Genomic DNA, 15,799 nt, shown 5'->3' on the forward strand with positions numbered 1-15,799 from the left:
CCTGCTGATCAAAAGCTACTCCAGTTAGTGGCACATAGCACCAGGACATCTGGTGACTTGCAGCAGTCTCAGCCTGGTTTATGAACAGCAAAGTCACCTGATTAAATACAGGCTGGGAAAGTGATTGGACACAGCTACATCCCATGAAGGCAGAATTATAATAAATATCCTACACCCAAATATTATACCCAGTTTGATTACATTTTAGCACTTGCAGCTTTTTATTTGTAACTGGGCATTTGCTCCCTTCTCAGCACCCAAATCTCGTCTCATGAGCAGGTCTTGCTTTTCAGCTCCTCCTCACCTGTGTGTGATGGAGAGATCTGTGCTGTCATTCGTGCTCCTTTGGAACTGTGAATGTTGTCAACGCTGCATCTGACTGTTGTGGCACTACCCAAAGGTGCAGTCCGGTCACCATTACACTAAGTATAGTCCTTGCCTCTGAGGAGCTATTTCACAATGAATAATTTAGCTGACAAACTTAGTCTGCTTGAGAAATACCCAGGAGCAGATTTCAATTTCTTCAGCCACAATCATTAGTCAAAATACGCTGGAATAAAGATGGGGTGAAAGAGGTTGAGGGAAAGAAAGATGAGAAAAAAAAAAATGGGGATCATACCTGTATTTCTGGATATCACAGCATGTCTTCAGGCTCCTAATTTCTATTCCTCATGCCCAATGAGTGAAATTAATTTAGGCAGAAGAGGGAGAAGAAAGCCTATGAAACTAGCCTAGATCAGAATTAAATCACTAATAAAAAATTCACTGCTTTCCTTTCCAAGTACAAGATTGTCTTTTTTAATCATGTTTCTTCTATGATACAGAGGCACCAGAGTGCCTATAAGGAGAGGGGGAATATCCTCCTAAATCCCCAGCCCACGTGCAGAACTGTGCAGCAGAAACCCCAGGTTCCATGCATCCAGGGCTATGATACAAATCACTCTGGGCCAGCCACCAGCTGGGAACAGCTTGCACTGGACATGTGTCTCCCTTCAGCAAAGTGCTCCTGCATTCTACCTTTGCTGAGACAAAGTGCACCACCCCTAAGTGCTCTTCACGCAGAGAGCCCTAGCTGAGAGACTTAAGGGGACTGGAAGAGGGAGAAATTATCCCTGACAGCAGATGTTAATCCAGAACTGAACTGGATCAGACTACAGGAAGAAACAGAGTAGGACCAACAGGTACTGCAGTACCTACTGTGAACTGCTGCGCTTCCTGAGTTAACATAATGTTTTCCAAACACATGGGATGTGTCACACTGTATCCAGGACTAACATATCTAAAGTTAAATTCCTGCTTCCTCCACAAAACACAAGCAGAACTAAAATAAGAGCCTAATTCTGGGCTCATTCCATGCCTGCCAGACTGATTATAACCGACTGCAACCAACCTACTGCAGAATTACACTGATATACGTGCACAACAATATTGCACCAAACATAAAAATGCTTAATACCTGATCTATCCTTTATCAGGTGATTTAACTGCTTCTGGTTTATGGCCTTGAAGTATATGAGTCTTTTTTCTCAAGTCTAATATCTGACTTGCAATCTCAATTTCTCTAAGAAAGGAAAAGAAACCGAAATGTATTTTACAGTTAACTAGTAATTACTCTTTTCTTTTCCAGTAAAATAAAGCACTTCTTTGATTAGAAATGAGCATGTAGCACTTATGATGTTGTATAAGTGACTGAGAACTGGATCCCTGACATAATAATAAGATGCCATTTTTAAGACTGAACATTGAAATACGGTGTCCACCTTCCCTTTCGTCCTTCAACACAGCATAGCAATTTTTAATTATTTTTTAAAAAGTCTCCCTACTCCCTTCTTCCCCTTCAGCAAGTTGGCAGCCTGATTACTGCCACAGAAACCAGCATGTGCGAGCTCTGTGCTACATTAGCAGAAATTTTTAACAAGTTCTTTATTATATTTTTCAAAACGTGGGAGAGGGATGTTTGTTACAGTCCTTACATGTGGGAGGTTAAAAGATAACACCAGACACAATGATCAGTCAGAACTAAACACATTTGCAAGTTCATATTGTAAATGTCCCTTTTGGAGAGATGCTGCTTGGGGTAACTGATTGCTCAGGATTTTCTGGAAGGAAGATGATCAGCCCGAGTACCTCCCAGGCACGCAGCAGCGAGCCCGCTAAGGACACACAACTCTGTGTGGAGCTGCTTCAAAGACAGCAGAGATAACTAGACAGATCTGCCTTGGAGGCAGGTTATCAACAAAGGGCTGTCTCCCAGACAAGTATCTGTTCTTGTCTGCCTGGAAAGTGAGTTATGAGCCTTTATACAGCACCTTTCAGGCAAGCAACTTATTCAGGTCTGCCTGGAAGGCAGGTCAGCATGCAGATATGCGCCTAACAGGCACAGAACTGTGCAAGTCTGCCTCTCCACCTTCAAAGATCCCAAGACAAGTCAAGAATTTCATTTTAATGATCTCAGAGGAAAGCCATTATTTCCTGTATGTAGTAATTTTTAATATAGTTGATGGATATGTCAACTGTAGTTTCTTTAACCACGCTTTCTTAATGCCAGACACAAGAACAGAATTCGTTTTTACAAGGTTCTGGTAGTATTTTTGATATAAAAGGAAATGTTGTTTTATAAGATTTGGCAGTGGGTTACTACAGAGAGCAAAGTGTCCAAAAGAACCAGTAAGTTCAGCAGGAAAAATAAGAACTGATAATAAACACACCAAGAAATTTTATGTACTCTATCCATACAAATACAGTTGACTTACTGTTCTCTCCCCCTGTAAGTAACATCAATGATTGCACTGGAGGTTTAGATAGAATTGATAAAAACAATAAATGAATTTAAATGTCATTCATTTCAAAAAGATTAAATTTTTTTAAGATCTCCATTCAGGAAGCGCTTTAGTAAGTTTAATCACTTAACTAGAGAGCTTTTTAGCAAAGATGCAGGGCTTACTTTGCACATAACAGAGGTCATAGACAAGCCGTAGTTCTGGGACAGTGTTTGAAACACCTTGGCCATGTGTGCTGACCCAGAGTGAAGCAGGAATCTTGGGGAGAGAGCAGTTAGCAACAGTGTGAAGTGAGGAAGGACAGCCTGTGACACGAGTCAGTATTTGAGGCAAGGAAAGGCTCTATATCTCTGGGGGAGCCCCAGCAGCAGCACTGTGACAGAAGTGGTTTGGACAGTGGGCAGTGGCCCATTCCAGCCTAAGGGGACCCCACAAGGCAGCTTGGAAACTCTGGTTGTTTTGAACTAAAGAGAAGCACAAAAGAAGAGTTCTACAAGGCTCCAAAATGTGCTGCAAGGTTGAGAGCAAATTGGGAAAATTTCAGGGAGACATCAGGGCGTGTGCAGAAAACAGAAGGCGAACAGCTCTTGTTGAAACTAAAACAAAGAGCTTGGTTTAATTCAGAGCACCAATAAGCCATTTCATACTTGCACAGTCTTTAAAGACTCAGGATGAGAGACCTTGCTCTTGTGTTCTGGAGGACCACCTGACCTGCCAACTGTCAGCAGGAATCTTAATGAGAATTATTTATCTTTCCCAAACAATATCCCCATAGGCACCCCAAGAAAGGTCAAATAATCTTCACAGAGGGTTTTCTGTGTCTGAGCTTGATCTTTGGAGTGCAATCTCTAATCTGTGTAAAAGACTTACCATATAACAGGATCAAGATAAAGATTCTATAGGTATAAAAACACAGGAAAAAAAAATTAATTCTTATACTTGCAGTACACATGAGATTGTTTTGATCTGCACAGATTTCTAATATAACTATCTTAGTTAGACTTATTTTACATGATACTATCTACTCTGACAGAGCTAGAAGCTCATTCCAAAAGTATAATATTGGCATTATTCCATGTTTGTTTGGCATAACAGAATATTCTTTTAAGCTTTCAGACGGTAAACTCTTTGTTTGCTGTAATTCACCTATTACTTATTAAACTGTATTAGTTCAGCTCCAAAGAACCACTGAATACATCTTCACCAACAGCTGTGGATTTTGGCTTCCAAAATACTCTTTCCAATTACTGTATTTTAGAGTAAATTCTATTTTAAGTAGATCATTGCTTTGGTTTAATTTTTTCCAACTTGTGAAATTACCACATTAAAACTTTCAGGTTTAATAAGTGATTGATTAAAGGAACTTTTTAGAAAACTTTCCACATCCCTGTCTGAAGATAAAAGTATCTACTACCTCTGCCTCAAATGTGAGTAAAAGTTCAGGGATGAGACAATTTTAGTATAAACTGTAGGATCACAAGGCCCTGGCTGTCTTCTTTACAAAACACATTTGAAACTGAAACAGCTTTATGTTTTTGTACACATTCATATATTCCATTTCAACTTGTCTGGCAAAAATTGAGAGCATGAAGGAATTTACCTTCATGCAGCCTCTAATATCAGTAAAATATTTCCAACAGCAGCTTAAAGCTTATTATTGTTCTAATGATGCCACCAGCTACACTGGTGCAGGGACAGATTAACGCAACTGGAGGCAGTGGAGTCAGCTCTGACCTGAACCTGAGTGACTGAAATTGAATCTGTCCTTTAATCTAATTTGAACTACGGAATCATGATCAGAGATGTCTTTGCCAACAGAAATGCTCGTGTGGAATTGAAGCACTAAGGAGAACAAAGTGAAGTACTTAGAGAATGTCAGATTTTGAGTATCTTCATAGGAGGAGACTCTAGAAGCTGAGAAGAGGGACAGAAACCATACAAACAATTTCAGCTGCAGTGATAGTGCAGAAGCTGGGGTAATTATACAATCAATTATATTTCTTTCATGGGCTTTGGGATATCTTTGGATTAGTCAGCTCAAAGCACTTTAAAGATATTGTTGGAAATACATTCTTTAAAGTACCTACAAAATCTTGTGCAGTATAGTGCTCTTCATAAAATGATATTGTAAAAGTAGAAGTATGGGGTGAAAAAAAGCTTTTTTTGGCAGATGTAACTATGATTGGGAGGGGAAGATGGAACAAATCAAATTGCAATAGGCATTTTGAAGTATCTGCAATAGCTGTTCCACACAACTGGATGATTCTATGTCTCATATTCCTGTTCATTATTACAGTAGCTGAGTATTTTTTATAACTAAAATTCAGTTGCATTTCTACAGCAGCATTCCACCTTTACAAGAAAAGAAAAGAAAAAAGAAAAGAAAAGAAAAGAAAAGAAAAGAAAAGAAAAGAAAAGAAAAGAAAAGAAAAGAAAAGAAAAGAAAAGAAAAGAAAAGAAAAGAAAAGAAAAGAAAAGAAAAGAAAAGAAAAGAAAAGAAAAGAAAAGAAAAGAAAAGAAAAGAAAAGAAAAGAAAAGAAAAGAAAAGAAAGGAAAGGAAAGGAAAGGAAAGGAAAGGAAAGGAAAGGAAAGGAAAGGAAAGGAAAGGAAAGGAAAGAAAAGAAAAGAAAAGAAAAGAAAAGAAAAGAAAAGAAAAGAAAAGAAAAGAAAAGAAAAGAAAAGAAAAGAAAAGAAAAGAAAAGAAAAGAAAAGAAAAGAAAAGAAAAGAAAAGAAAAGAAAAGAAAAGAAAAGAAAAGAAAAGAAAAAGAAAACAAACCCAAGTAAACACTAGTCTGTGTGAAAATCCAATGCCTATTTAATACTATACATTCTGCTTCTCAGTGACCTAGGAAACTCCAGAAAAGCTGGATTTCCATCAGTGATCCAAACTGGTGAGCCTGGATCATGAGATATTGCAAAACAGACCTAGCAACCCTTAGTCTCTGAAAAGGCAGAAACATTCCACCGACTGACCATTGTGTGACAGCATCTGGAAATGGGCAGAGAGCACAAAGTGTTGGTGCTTTGTGATGAGAAGAGTTTGAAGAGCACGACACCATGCTGGGTGGTGCTCCCAGTCCCTTTCCCCTATAAAACCAAGCTGAACACACTTCTGCATGCGTGTGTGCATGTTTGAGGCACAGATTCATGTTTGAGGCAAAGTACAGGGGAGTGGAAGAGCCCCTCCTGGCACGCCAGCCAGCTACACAGACAGACCCAAGCAACCACAGCTTCATCTAAGGTCTGGTTTCTCACCAACACAAGGATCTCAGCTCCCAAACCATGCACAGCAGCTGAATGTTCTAGACAACATCTTCCCAAACACTAACCAAGCTCTGTCAGGATGGATTTAAAAAGCAGTGAAATAAGGCAGCAGGTAAGGGAGGGCTCTGGCAGCTTTAATGAACAAAACAGAAACACTGCTTCCAAAACGTTTTGTTTCCAAGGGCAGGCATATTGTCCTTACTTTGCTTCAGCCTGACAGAGAAAAGAACATGCCTTGTCATCTTTCTGCTGAATGCAACCACAATCAAAAATTACTTCTGAAGCAGTTAATAACAACTTTGAGAGTATCAGCACAATGGTGTAAAACACCACTTAGACTTGGCAAGTTTAAATGGTTTTGAAACAGCAGGTGAATAATATATTTGGATTTGCTTCTGTGGGCCGCCAGAGCAGAGAAAATTACTGTAAGACAAATTTTTTGTCAAAAACTTGAAGATAAACAACTCAGCTTCTTTTTGTCAAGAGTAACAGAGTGGGTATATAAATAAAACGCAGTAGGCAGGATGTCCCTGGCGTTTAAGAGGGCCTCCAGCACTCCACCACACATAAAACTCATTAACACACCGGAGAATCGTGGCACAGATCAATTCAGATGAAGAACAGAGATTGTAAGTGAAGAGATTGCAAGTGAAGAGATAAGTGTCATGCTAAATCTGGCTGGCTGGAATATCAAGAAGGGACTTGTTAGATCCCACATTAATCAACTACCAGCAGTGCAGGGCAGAGCTGCTCCTGCTCCTCCCCTGCCTGGGAACTTGTACTGCAGTAGCAGAGAGTTCAAAATGTGTGCAGGATATTTATTGCAATCTGGAAGGTTCACCATCCCACCTGGCAGGATTTTAACACATGAAGCCTTAAGTCCACCTCCTGATTAACCTTTCCTCATTTAACATGCTCTGCACAAGCCCTTCTTCTCCAAAAAATTCTCTTGCACCATCCCATATTTTGACTACTCCTCAATCTTTTCTCCTTAAAATCACGCCCTTCAAGAACCCGTATAGAGTAAAATGATACTTGAAAGACTCTTCAATCAACAGGTATTTTATGGCAGTCACATTTATTAAAAATTGCAATAAAATGACAACTTCATCACCCAGGTTTGTACAGGACAGTAGCAGCTGTCACAGCCAAAGTCTGAGACAGACACATAATTGATAACACTTTGTCAAATATATTATTTTCAGCTCTGCAGACATTTCCAACCATCAACATCCTATATTTGTTTCTCTTTGTTAGAGCTGGACTCTCCCTTCTGTTAAATGTGACTGAAGTACAGCATGCATCTGCTTCATCAGGTAAGCACTGCAGAAGTATCCTACTTAGTAAAACAGATAAAAGCTGTGGTTTGGAAATCTGTACAAGATCTGTGCTGCTTTTGCCTACAACACAGAAATATCTTCTCATCTGTGTGAGCAATGTTGTATGCAGAAATAAAAATACATGTGTATGTGTAATGGCTTTGATGGAGAAGGCAAACAGAGCATAACCCTTCAAAAACATAGTGTGTGGCAAGAAGCAGCATGGAGTGAGGCAGAAAAATATGAACAGTTGGGAAAAATAAAACCAAAAATTTTGTCCATAGGATGCTGCCATACTTCTGCTCTTGAATAAACAAGTGTCTCACTGAAGTCAGTGTGACCTGCAGGCCCAGAATGAAGCTGCAAACATTCAAGTACTTCTTTTTAAAGGCATTTTGTCTCTGAATGTCTTCTTTTTTTTTGAACAAGTGAACAATTCTGTGTTATACTCCCTATTTAATGGAAATACATTTGGAAGGTTTCTTGGCTGTGACCAGAGACATTCAGCGCTGCTAATTTAGATTTGCTTCTTTTGTTATCCTCTAAATAACTTGCTCTTTTCATAGGTATAGCTTTTCCAAATTGCCTTCTCCTGAATTCTTTTTTTTTTTATTTCCTATTAACGCTGCTCTTCAAAAAAATAAAAGCAAATTAAAGAAATACCAGCCACTAGACTGCAACTAATCAGTGAGATACTTCATATTTCCAGTCTTTTGAATACTGTTGAATGCTTCCTTACAATGGCTATCAGATAACTTTCTCCATGTAGCACGAAGGCAAATTTCAGGCAAAACCTTATCACTGCACATAAGATATTGCCCACTCTTCTGCTTTGCATTCATGCAGCCCCATTCTTGCTTGCTATTAGCGATTCAGCAAATTGTAAAATAACAGCAATGCTGCACCTTCCTTGAGGAATATGCTCCCCCTAGCACTTGCATAAATATTATCCCAATCAATAACCTAGTAATTAAAGTCACCAGCATTTTGGCCTTTTTACAAGACTCCTTATCTAATAAAAAAAAAAACAACAAAACATTTCTTACATTACTATTTCCAACTGCCCTGGAAACAGCACAAGAATTGTTCAGCCACCCCTTTGTCCTTAACCCCCAAATTAGCTATTGCTGTAAAGTCACAGAAAATCATTCTGGTTTTCTCTGCAGACACAGCCTCATTTTCTCCCTGAGTATCACTTCTTCCTTTTCTCATTCTTGGTTTATAAATAAACCATAAATTCTGACTTTGAGAATACCAGTTTTAGTTTTGTCTCGGGGTTCTTTTTGTTGAAGGGGGTTGATTTTATTTTGATTTACCTTCAGTAATAAAAAAAATTAAAAAAAAAAAAAAAAAAAAGAAAACAAAGAAACTGAGATGCTAAGGACAGGAAAACTCTGGTAAGCAAATGAGTGAGTCTGACAAAGAATCAATTATCTCCAGTGCTCAGCTACCAGAACATATCAAGGGTGAAATCCTACCCCCATTAAAGTCAATGGGAGTTTTGTCGTTGGCTTTGTCTGGTCAGGAAATACTGGAGGTGACAAAAAGGAAGAAACCTGCATGGAGGACAGAGCAGGCTTACCTGGAGACTTCAAAAAAGCAGCACTTGTAAGGATTGAAATTCAACTCCAGAACTTTCTAGACCATGTAATTTTTGAAAGCTTAAGCAGACAGAATATCCTACTGTGAGAGTAGGATATGGTTATTCACAAACTTTAGGAAAACTCCATGACTTTGAACACAGTTTTCCCCACCATCTGCTGATGAAGGGCCACATCCTGCTCTCATTGCAAATGAATTCCTTTAAACCAAGAGCATGGCATACACCTGCCCATCCAGTCTTGCATTTCTTCACCCTTTGTATCAAACACCTCAACCTCAAGCTAATTTTATTGCAGCAATATTTTGCTACAGAAAAAAAAATCTCCAAGACATGATCCAATGGGAAATCAAAATACTTTCCCCCTCTTTCTCCCAAGAAATACAAAGGAAAGTCACATGAAAGAAGTGTTGCTCATTAATAGGCCAAGGTAGAATACTGCTGCAACTGGCTGACAGAGCTGTTTGTCTATTTTTTCCTACAACTTCTGCCCAAACAGAAAGTGCAACCAACATAAACCAGCACTTTGCCATCCCAGCAGAGGAATGTACTGAAGAGATGTAGCCCTGCCTGTTGGTACCAGCTGTATTTTGAGAGGGCACAAGTCCCAGCCAGATATGTCTAAGCAGCTGCCTACCCTTAGTGTGTGCACCCATGATTAGAGAGATATGACTCTGCTAATCCAGCCCTGATTTGGGAAGAAGGATTCATATTTAGGCTACCACATAAGCTTCCAGGACCACAGAAAAAGAGTCAGTTGAGGCTGCTTAATCAGGTAGAGATGATTCATTTGAGTAAACCTGTGCCATGACCTTTCATGAGTCTCTGAGCTCAGACAGGATGTCAAATTTTTATGAAGAAAAGAGGTGTAATCAATTAGTGCTTATGATGACCTTTTAATAAGTAAATGATTGAGGCAGACACTCATTCTGAACAGAATGAGAAATTGGATTTGTATGTGTGTCTAGTGTTGCCTGGGGAAGGCAATGAAATCCACCTCCATGCTTGATCTATTAGCCCACTCCAGCCAAAATATAACCTCAAAGGAAGTTGTAGTCAGGAGGGGGCCAGCATTTTCTCCAAGGTAACTGGTGAAGGGACAAGAAGACATAGCCTCCAAGTTCAGGCTGGGCATCAGGAAGAATTTCATGACATGAAGAACTGTCAAGCATTGGAAGGCACTGCCCGGGGGTTTGTGGAATCACCACCCCCGGAGGTGTTCAAGAAACAGCTGGACATGACATTCAGTGCTATTGTTTAGCTGACAAGGTCACCACCTTGTCCACTGGTCAAAGGTTGGACTCGATGATCTCTGAGGTCTTTTCCAGCCTGAATGATCCTGTGACATACGTACACACACACATATACACACGGCCGGAACAGACATAGAGTACGGGGGTGCAGAATGGGCAAAAACCGCAGAGGTTTGTACATCCCGCGAGGAGCCACGGATCGGTCACACCGGTGGATGCGGGAGCGCTGCTCCCGCGGGAGCCGCAGGCGAGGCCCCCCCGGCAGCGGGAGGAGGAGGAGCGGGGGTTTTCCGCGGAGCCGGTGCCGAGCCCGGGGCCGCGACAGGTGCGGCGGCGGCGGCCCCCGGCCGAGAGCAGCCGCCAAGCGCGGCCGGCGGGACACGGGGCGAGCAGGGGCGATGCGGCACCTGCCGCGCATAAAAGTGATGGAGCGGCGGGGCGGCGGCGGGCGCGATGCGGGGCGGCGGGGGCGCGGCGGCCGCGGGGCAGGCGCGGGGGGCGGCGGGCGCGGGGCGGCGGCGGCGGGCGCGGGGCGGCGGCGGGCGGCGGGCGGCGGCCAACGCGCGGGAGCGGGACCGCACGCACAGCGTCAACACGGCCTTCGGCGCCCTCCGCCGGCTCATCCCCACCCGCCCGGCCGACCGCCGCCTCTCCAAGGTGGAGACGCTGCGCCTGGCGTCCAGCTACATCTCGCACCTGGCCAACGTGCTGCTGCTGCAGCAGCGCCGGCAGGACGAGGCGGCCGCTGCCGAGCAGCCCTGCCCGCAGCCCTGTCCACAACCCTGCTCGCAACCCTGTCCGCAGCCCTGTCCGCAGCCCTGTCCGCAGCCCGCTCAGCCCCCGCAGCCCTGCCCGCAGCCCTGCTCGCCACCAGGTGCCTCCGCGCCCCGCTCCATCTGCACCTTCTGCCTCAGCGACCAGAGGCAGCGGGTAAGGGCCGGCTTCCGGACGCCTCTTGCGGCTCTGTTGGGGTGGGTGGTTATTGGTATCCCCCGCTGGTTTGGGATTGAACCAGCCAAGGGTTCAGTGCTGTCCTTGGTACCTCCTAACCTCTGTTTTTATCCGTCGAACAGCACCGAGAAAAAGAGAAAGCATCACCTGGTCCAGCCGTAACCGGACTCTGAACAGGCTGAGGGTCTCGCACCACTCCTGCTCTGACTGTACCACTGCTCTGGGTAACATCGCCTCACTCGTGCTGCACGTTTACATTTAGATAGCACAGTCCTAAAAGAGTTACTTTTTAAGCCTATGCACTTTGTTTCATATTGTGAGGGGTTTTTTCAGGGTGTTTTGCAAATGAAATTCGCTGCCTCTATTGAGACGGTTGCACCTGGTGCGGCAGCTATTTTAGCGCGAGAAATGTTAAACCTCAGCAGCCAAGCCCTGATCCTGATGCCTCCTAAACCTGTGTCGCATGATGAAACTTGAACTTCCAAACACACGGTGTCCCCTGTCAGGGGAAGCTGCCGTGAACACGCCGTGCCCTACGCCTCCAGCCCAGCCCGGGCTGCACGCAGCGCTGCCGCCCACTCCTCCAGCTGCACGCCAGCCCTCGGGGCCAGGGGCCGATGCCGACAGCTGACGTGCTTGAGAGGTCTCAGCGATGCTGGAAGATTATTTTGAGGTGTTCACAGAAAGTCGGAAAACTTCCAGCGAAAGCAGCCCGGTTGGCTGTGCACAGGCGGTGCGGCACGGGATGTATCCAGCACAGGAGAGGAAAGGGGAGAAGTGCAGTGTAAGCGATGCTCTTTTCTTATTAACAGGGCGAGTCGTGCCAGTCCTTTAAATAGCACAGGATATTCCTAAATCTGCCGGGAAAGGAGGGTTTCCCAAGGGCTTTTACCCATCACCCAGGTAGTTCCATAACTGCCCCGTACATCACTGAGGTGATTGTTTCTCCCCTCAGTTTACTAACTTGTATACTTTTTTTCAGAAGTAACTGTAAAAGGCAAATAAAATTTTCTATTTTCAGATTTGGACATTAGTGAAGCAGCAAGCTAAAATCTTAAACCCCAGTAATGCTGGGGTCTAAGAAACACAGAGATAGGTTAATTTTGCAATGTTTTTTTAATAGCTATTTATAATACAATTAATTATGCTTTAATTAATCTAAACTCGTTATTTGGGGAGGCACTCTGTAACTGTAACCACTCCAAGTGCTGCAAGGAAAACTTTCCTTTTTCCTCCCCTGATGCCATCTGTGCAGTGCTCCTGGCCAGCCTTGCTGCTCTGGCCAAACGTGAGGGCTAAAGAAGCAGCTCTGTGTTGTTCACTTTCTTTTCTGTACAGAGTTTTCTCTCCTTGCCCTACATAAGTGCAAAGCAAAATCTGGCAGTTGTTATGAAGAACTTGGCAAGAGCAAGGTCGTGGTGTACTCCTACACAACTTCACCTTTTCAGTTTCCCTTTTCCCCTGCTCAACATACAGCCACCACTTTTTCTGTAGCACAATGAGGAAAAATCTGCTGTACCTACAGAAATGCAATGAGCTCTTCCTTTGAATTCTAACAAAGCAAAATCCCAGCGATTCCACATCACGTCAGTCTCTTCAGTTATTAAAAGCTACAGGCTGTATTTTCCTGGATTGAGAGGAGATTCTTGTTTTTAGAAGGTTTCTATCATTAATCTTTTTTTTAATGGGGAACTTTCAATTGCTGCCAGATCATGGTCTTTGCTTTGGCACTGATTTGTGAAGCTGGAACTCTTTATAGCTTTGTACAGTGTTTTTTTTAATATTTGTGTTGTGTCAGCCTCTGTGTGTGGGTATAGAGTTCTACGAACATACCTTCCTGGATTTTTTTAAATCAATTTGAAAAAAATTGCTTTTTAAAAAGTCATTTGTTTCACAATTAAAGCTGATCTTACAGTTTGGCCCAACATTCTTATGAACACATTAAACCAAAACATCTGACCTCTTTATAGACAATTAACACTAATTTATTCATTTAGCTGTATCATTTCATATGAACCCTAAAATGGCAAAACATAATGCAGTTTCAAACAATTTTAGGAAAATTTTGCATTGAGTATGCTCTGAATTTTGAATTTTGTAAGAAAGACAATAAAATCATTTATTTCAAGTTTTCAAAATGATGGGATTTTTTTTCAGTTTTAAGAGTTTTTAGTGTAGCTCTTGGCAAATAAAATATATTTGGATTTAATAAGATGTCTTTATACTTAGTTATTAAAGGAAATGAGTACAAAATGTGAGGTCCATTTTTGTACCAAAGTATGAGCTGAAATCTCACAAATTGAAACTCTCATGAATAATTTCTACAATCCTATAGGAATTTGATGTTCTTCCTCTAATGAGGATTTTATCTCCCTAGTTTTGCAAAGGGTTTATACCAAATGCTTTTCAATGACAAAAGCAGGAGCAGGCCCTAACAACTTAGGCTTCTCTCCTGTTTAATGTGGCTCAGTGTAACATTAAATTCTCTCTTTACTCAGGATAAACTGTTGAATTCAACTGGGCTTGGAGATTTTCTCAGGGTTTCAATTACTAAATAATGCAGGAGTTTCAGTAACACTGATTGATTGTGGCAGAAATTAGACCCCAGAGCACTGTGGCCCAAATATTTATGGTATAGACAGATAATGTCTATCCAAAGCAATTATAACCGTGATTTCTCTGAGGAACATTTATATATGTGTAACTCTGTGTATTTAAATGAGGAAAATTGGGGACAAGTCCTTAACTTTGCTGAAATTTACTTGTAATGTAAAACTTCTCTAACCCCAGGAGCAGAAAAAAAAAAGATACAGGATTGAGCTGTTACTCTGTAATGGATTTTCTATAAATCAAGGGGTAAAAAAGAATTTAATTTCTGGAGACACAGATGAATTGGGAGCTTGGATTGCACATATAAAGAGCTCATCATCATTAGGTGTTTTACTGAGTTTTTACTGTATGAGCTTGTGTATCTTATCAGACCTATTTTTTAATCATGGAGCAGCGTTATTCAAGGCATGCAAAATATAAAAGTCAAAATCTTGAGGGTGTCTGAGAGCAAGTACCTGACTTGAGGTAATTGACCAATGAGGCACTGGAATGATGTGAGTTTTTCCAGAGGTGCCAAACAGCCCCTTGTTCTGCAGATATTGGGGGTTTGACTTATTTGTGAGCACATTCTGTTCTGTATGTATGAACAGAGGCATGCCTGATGCCAATCCCAGCTTTGTTTTCCTGTAAACACTTGGCTATTCAATTTATGATGCATGAATAAAGCAGAAACAGTGAGATATACACCATTTGGTCTCAGATCCTATTAAATTATTGTTAAAACAATCCAAGCATAGTACTTTGTGTAAATCATTGTACTTAGCCTGCTACATCACTGTATAAAAACAGCACCAAGCAAAGTGAATAAATCATGTTGTTTGATTTTACAGGTTAAGTTTAAAGAAGCATTTGAACATAGTTCTTAGATATTTATGAATTAATCATAATGTAAGTCAAAGTAGTTTCATATGTTGCCTTCTATTTTCACTTCTGTTCTACAAAACAGAAGTTTCCTTTCATGGAAAATCTGCTTCTTTACAAAAATCTGTATTTGTTTGCAAAATGTGATTACATTTGCTAAAATAAACTATTTTTGTTACTAATTTAAACAATAAACTGCAAACACTAAGCTGGAAGTTCTCTTCCATAGCCATCTTAAGATACTAGTATTTAATTATTTTCTTTACCTTTTTCAAATCTATCTCTCCAAGATTTCAGCAGCAGACTGACATGTGTATGAATGCACCATGTGTGTGCATTGGCAGGGGAGAAGGGAGGTGGGTGGAAGCTTGGGAAAACGAAAAGTGAACTCCTCTGCTCAGGGCCTGAGCAATATCCTAAGTGCCAAACACAGGAGGAGATGGAGGGAGGGAAAGGATGGGGCAAAACAGAGGGAGAAGAAAGGAAGAGAATTCATCAGTGGAAGTTCATCAGGGCAGACAAGCGAAAGAGCCTGGAGTGTGAGCAGACCCTGCCATGTTTCTGTGCTCTGGCCTCTTGCACTGTGATACTACATTGAGAGAATAACACCAACATTTATATAAAACTTAAACTGACTGCCTAAATAACACCTTTGAAAAGAGAATGATGTCTTGATTAATAGTAAGAGCTACTGAATAACACAAGGCGAGGAGAAAGAATTTATGTAAAATTAGCTAAAATAGACAGCATGCTACAAAGGGAAGAGATCTGGGAGATCTCTTACACCAGGAATCCTTTGAAGGTTGAAGAAAAATGTTTTGAATGAATCAACATGTGGAGTGTGAGGGAAGAAAAGAAAATTATTACTGAGATAAAAAATACCATAGAGTTTCATGAAAGCTTAGGGGGGAAAAACCCATTTCTTAATATAGAGAAGAACTAAACTGGCTGCTCTGGATGTATTTCTTCAAAAACCTTCTCAAAATTTGAATATACATTCATATCCAGGCAGCCCAGGTTCTATTTCAAGTGAAATCCTTTAGCAGTTACAACATAATACAAAGTTTTAGAAACCTTGAAGATTCATCCCACTTTTGACATTGTACAGCAAGGAACACAGGCTTCCTCAGAAGAGGAAGGAGAAAGAGAAGGCATGGATG

General features: G+C 41.5%; 1 protein-coding gene across 1 annotated transcript; it reads left to right on the plus strand.

Moving 5' to 3' along the window:
* The first annotated feature begins 10,369 nt into the window (after positions 1-10,369).
* Positions 10,370-14,862, plus strand: LOC131579574 (basic helix-loop-helix transcription factor scleraxis-like). Its single transcript, XM_058839738.1, is given in 4 exon segments — positions 10,370-10,639; positions 10,672-10,756; positions 10,759-11,147; positions 11,291-14,862. Coding segments are annotated over 4 exon segments (795 nt in total). The 3' UTR covers positions 11,342-14,862.
* The last annotated feature ends 937 nt before the right edge of the window (positions 14,863-15,799 follow it).

The sequence above is a fragment of the Poecile atricapillus genome, chromosome 5 (assembly GCF_030490865.1).
Source record: "Poecile atricapillus isolate bPoeAtr1 chromosome 5, bPoeAtr1.hap1, whole genome shotgun sequence".
Lineage (NCBI taxonomy): Eukaryota > Metazoa > Chordata > Aves > Passeriformes > Paridae > Poecile > Poecile atricapillus.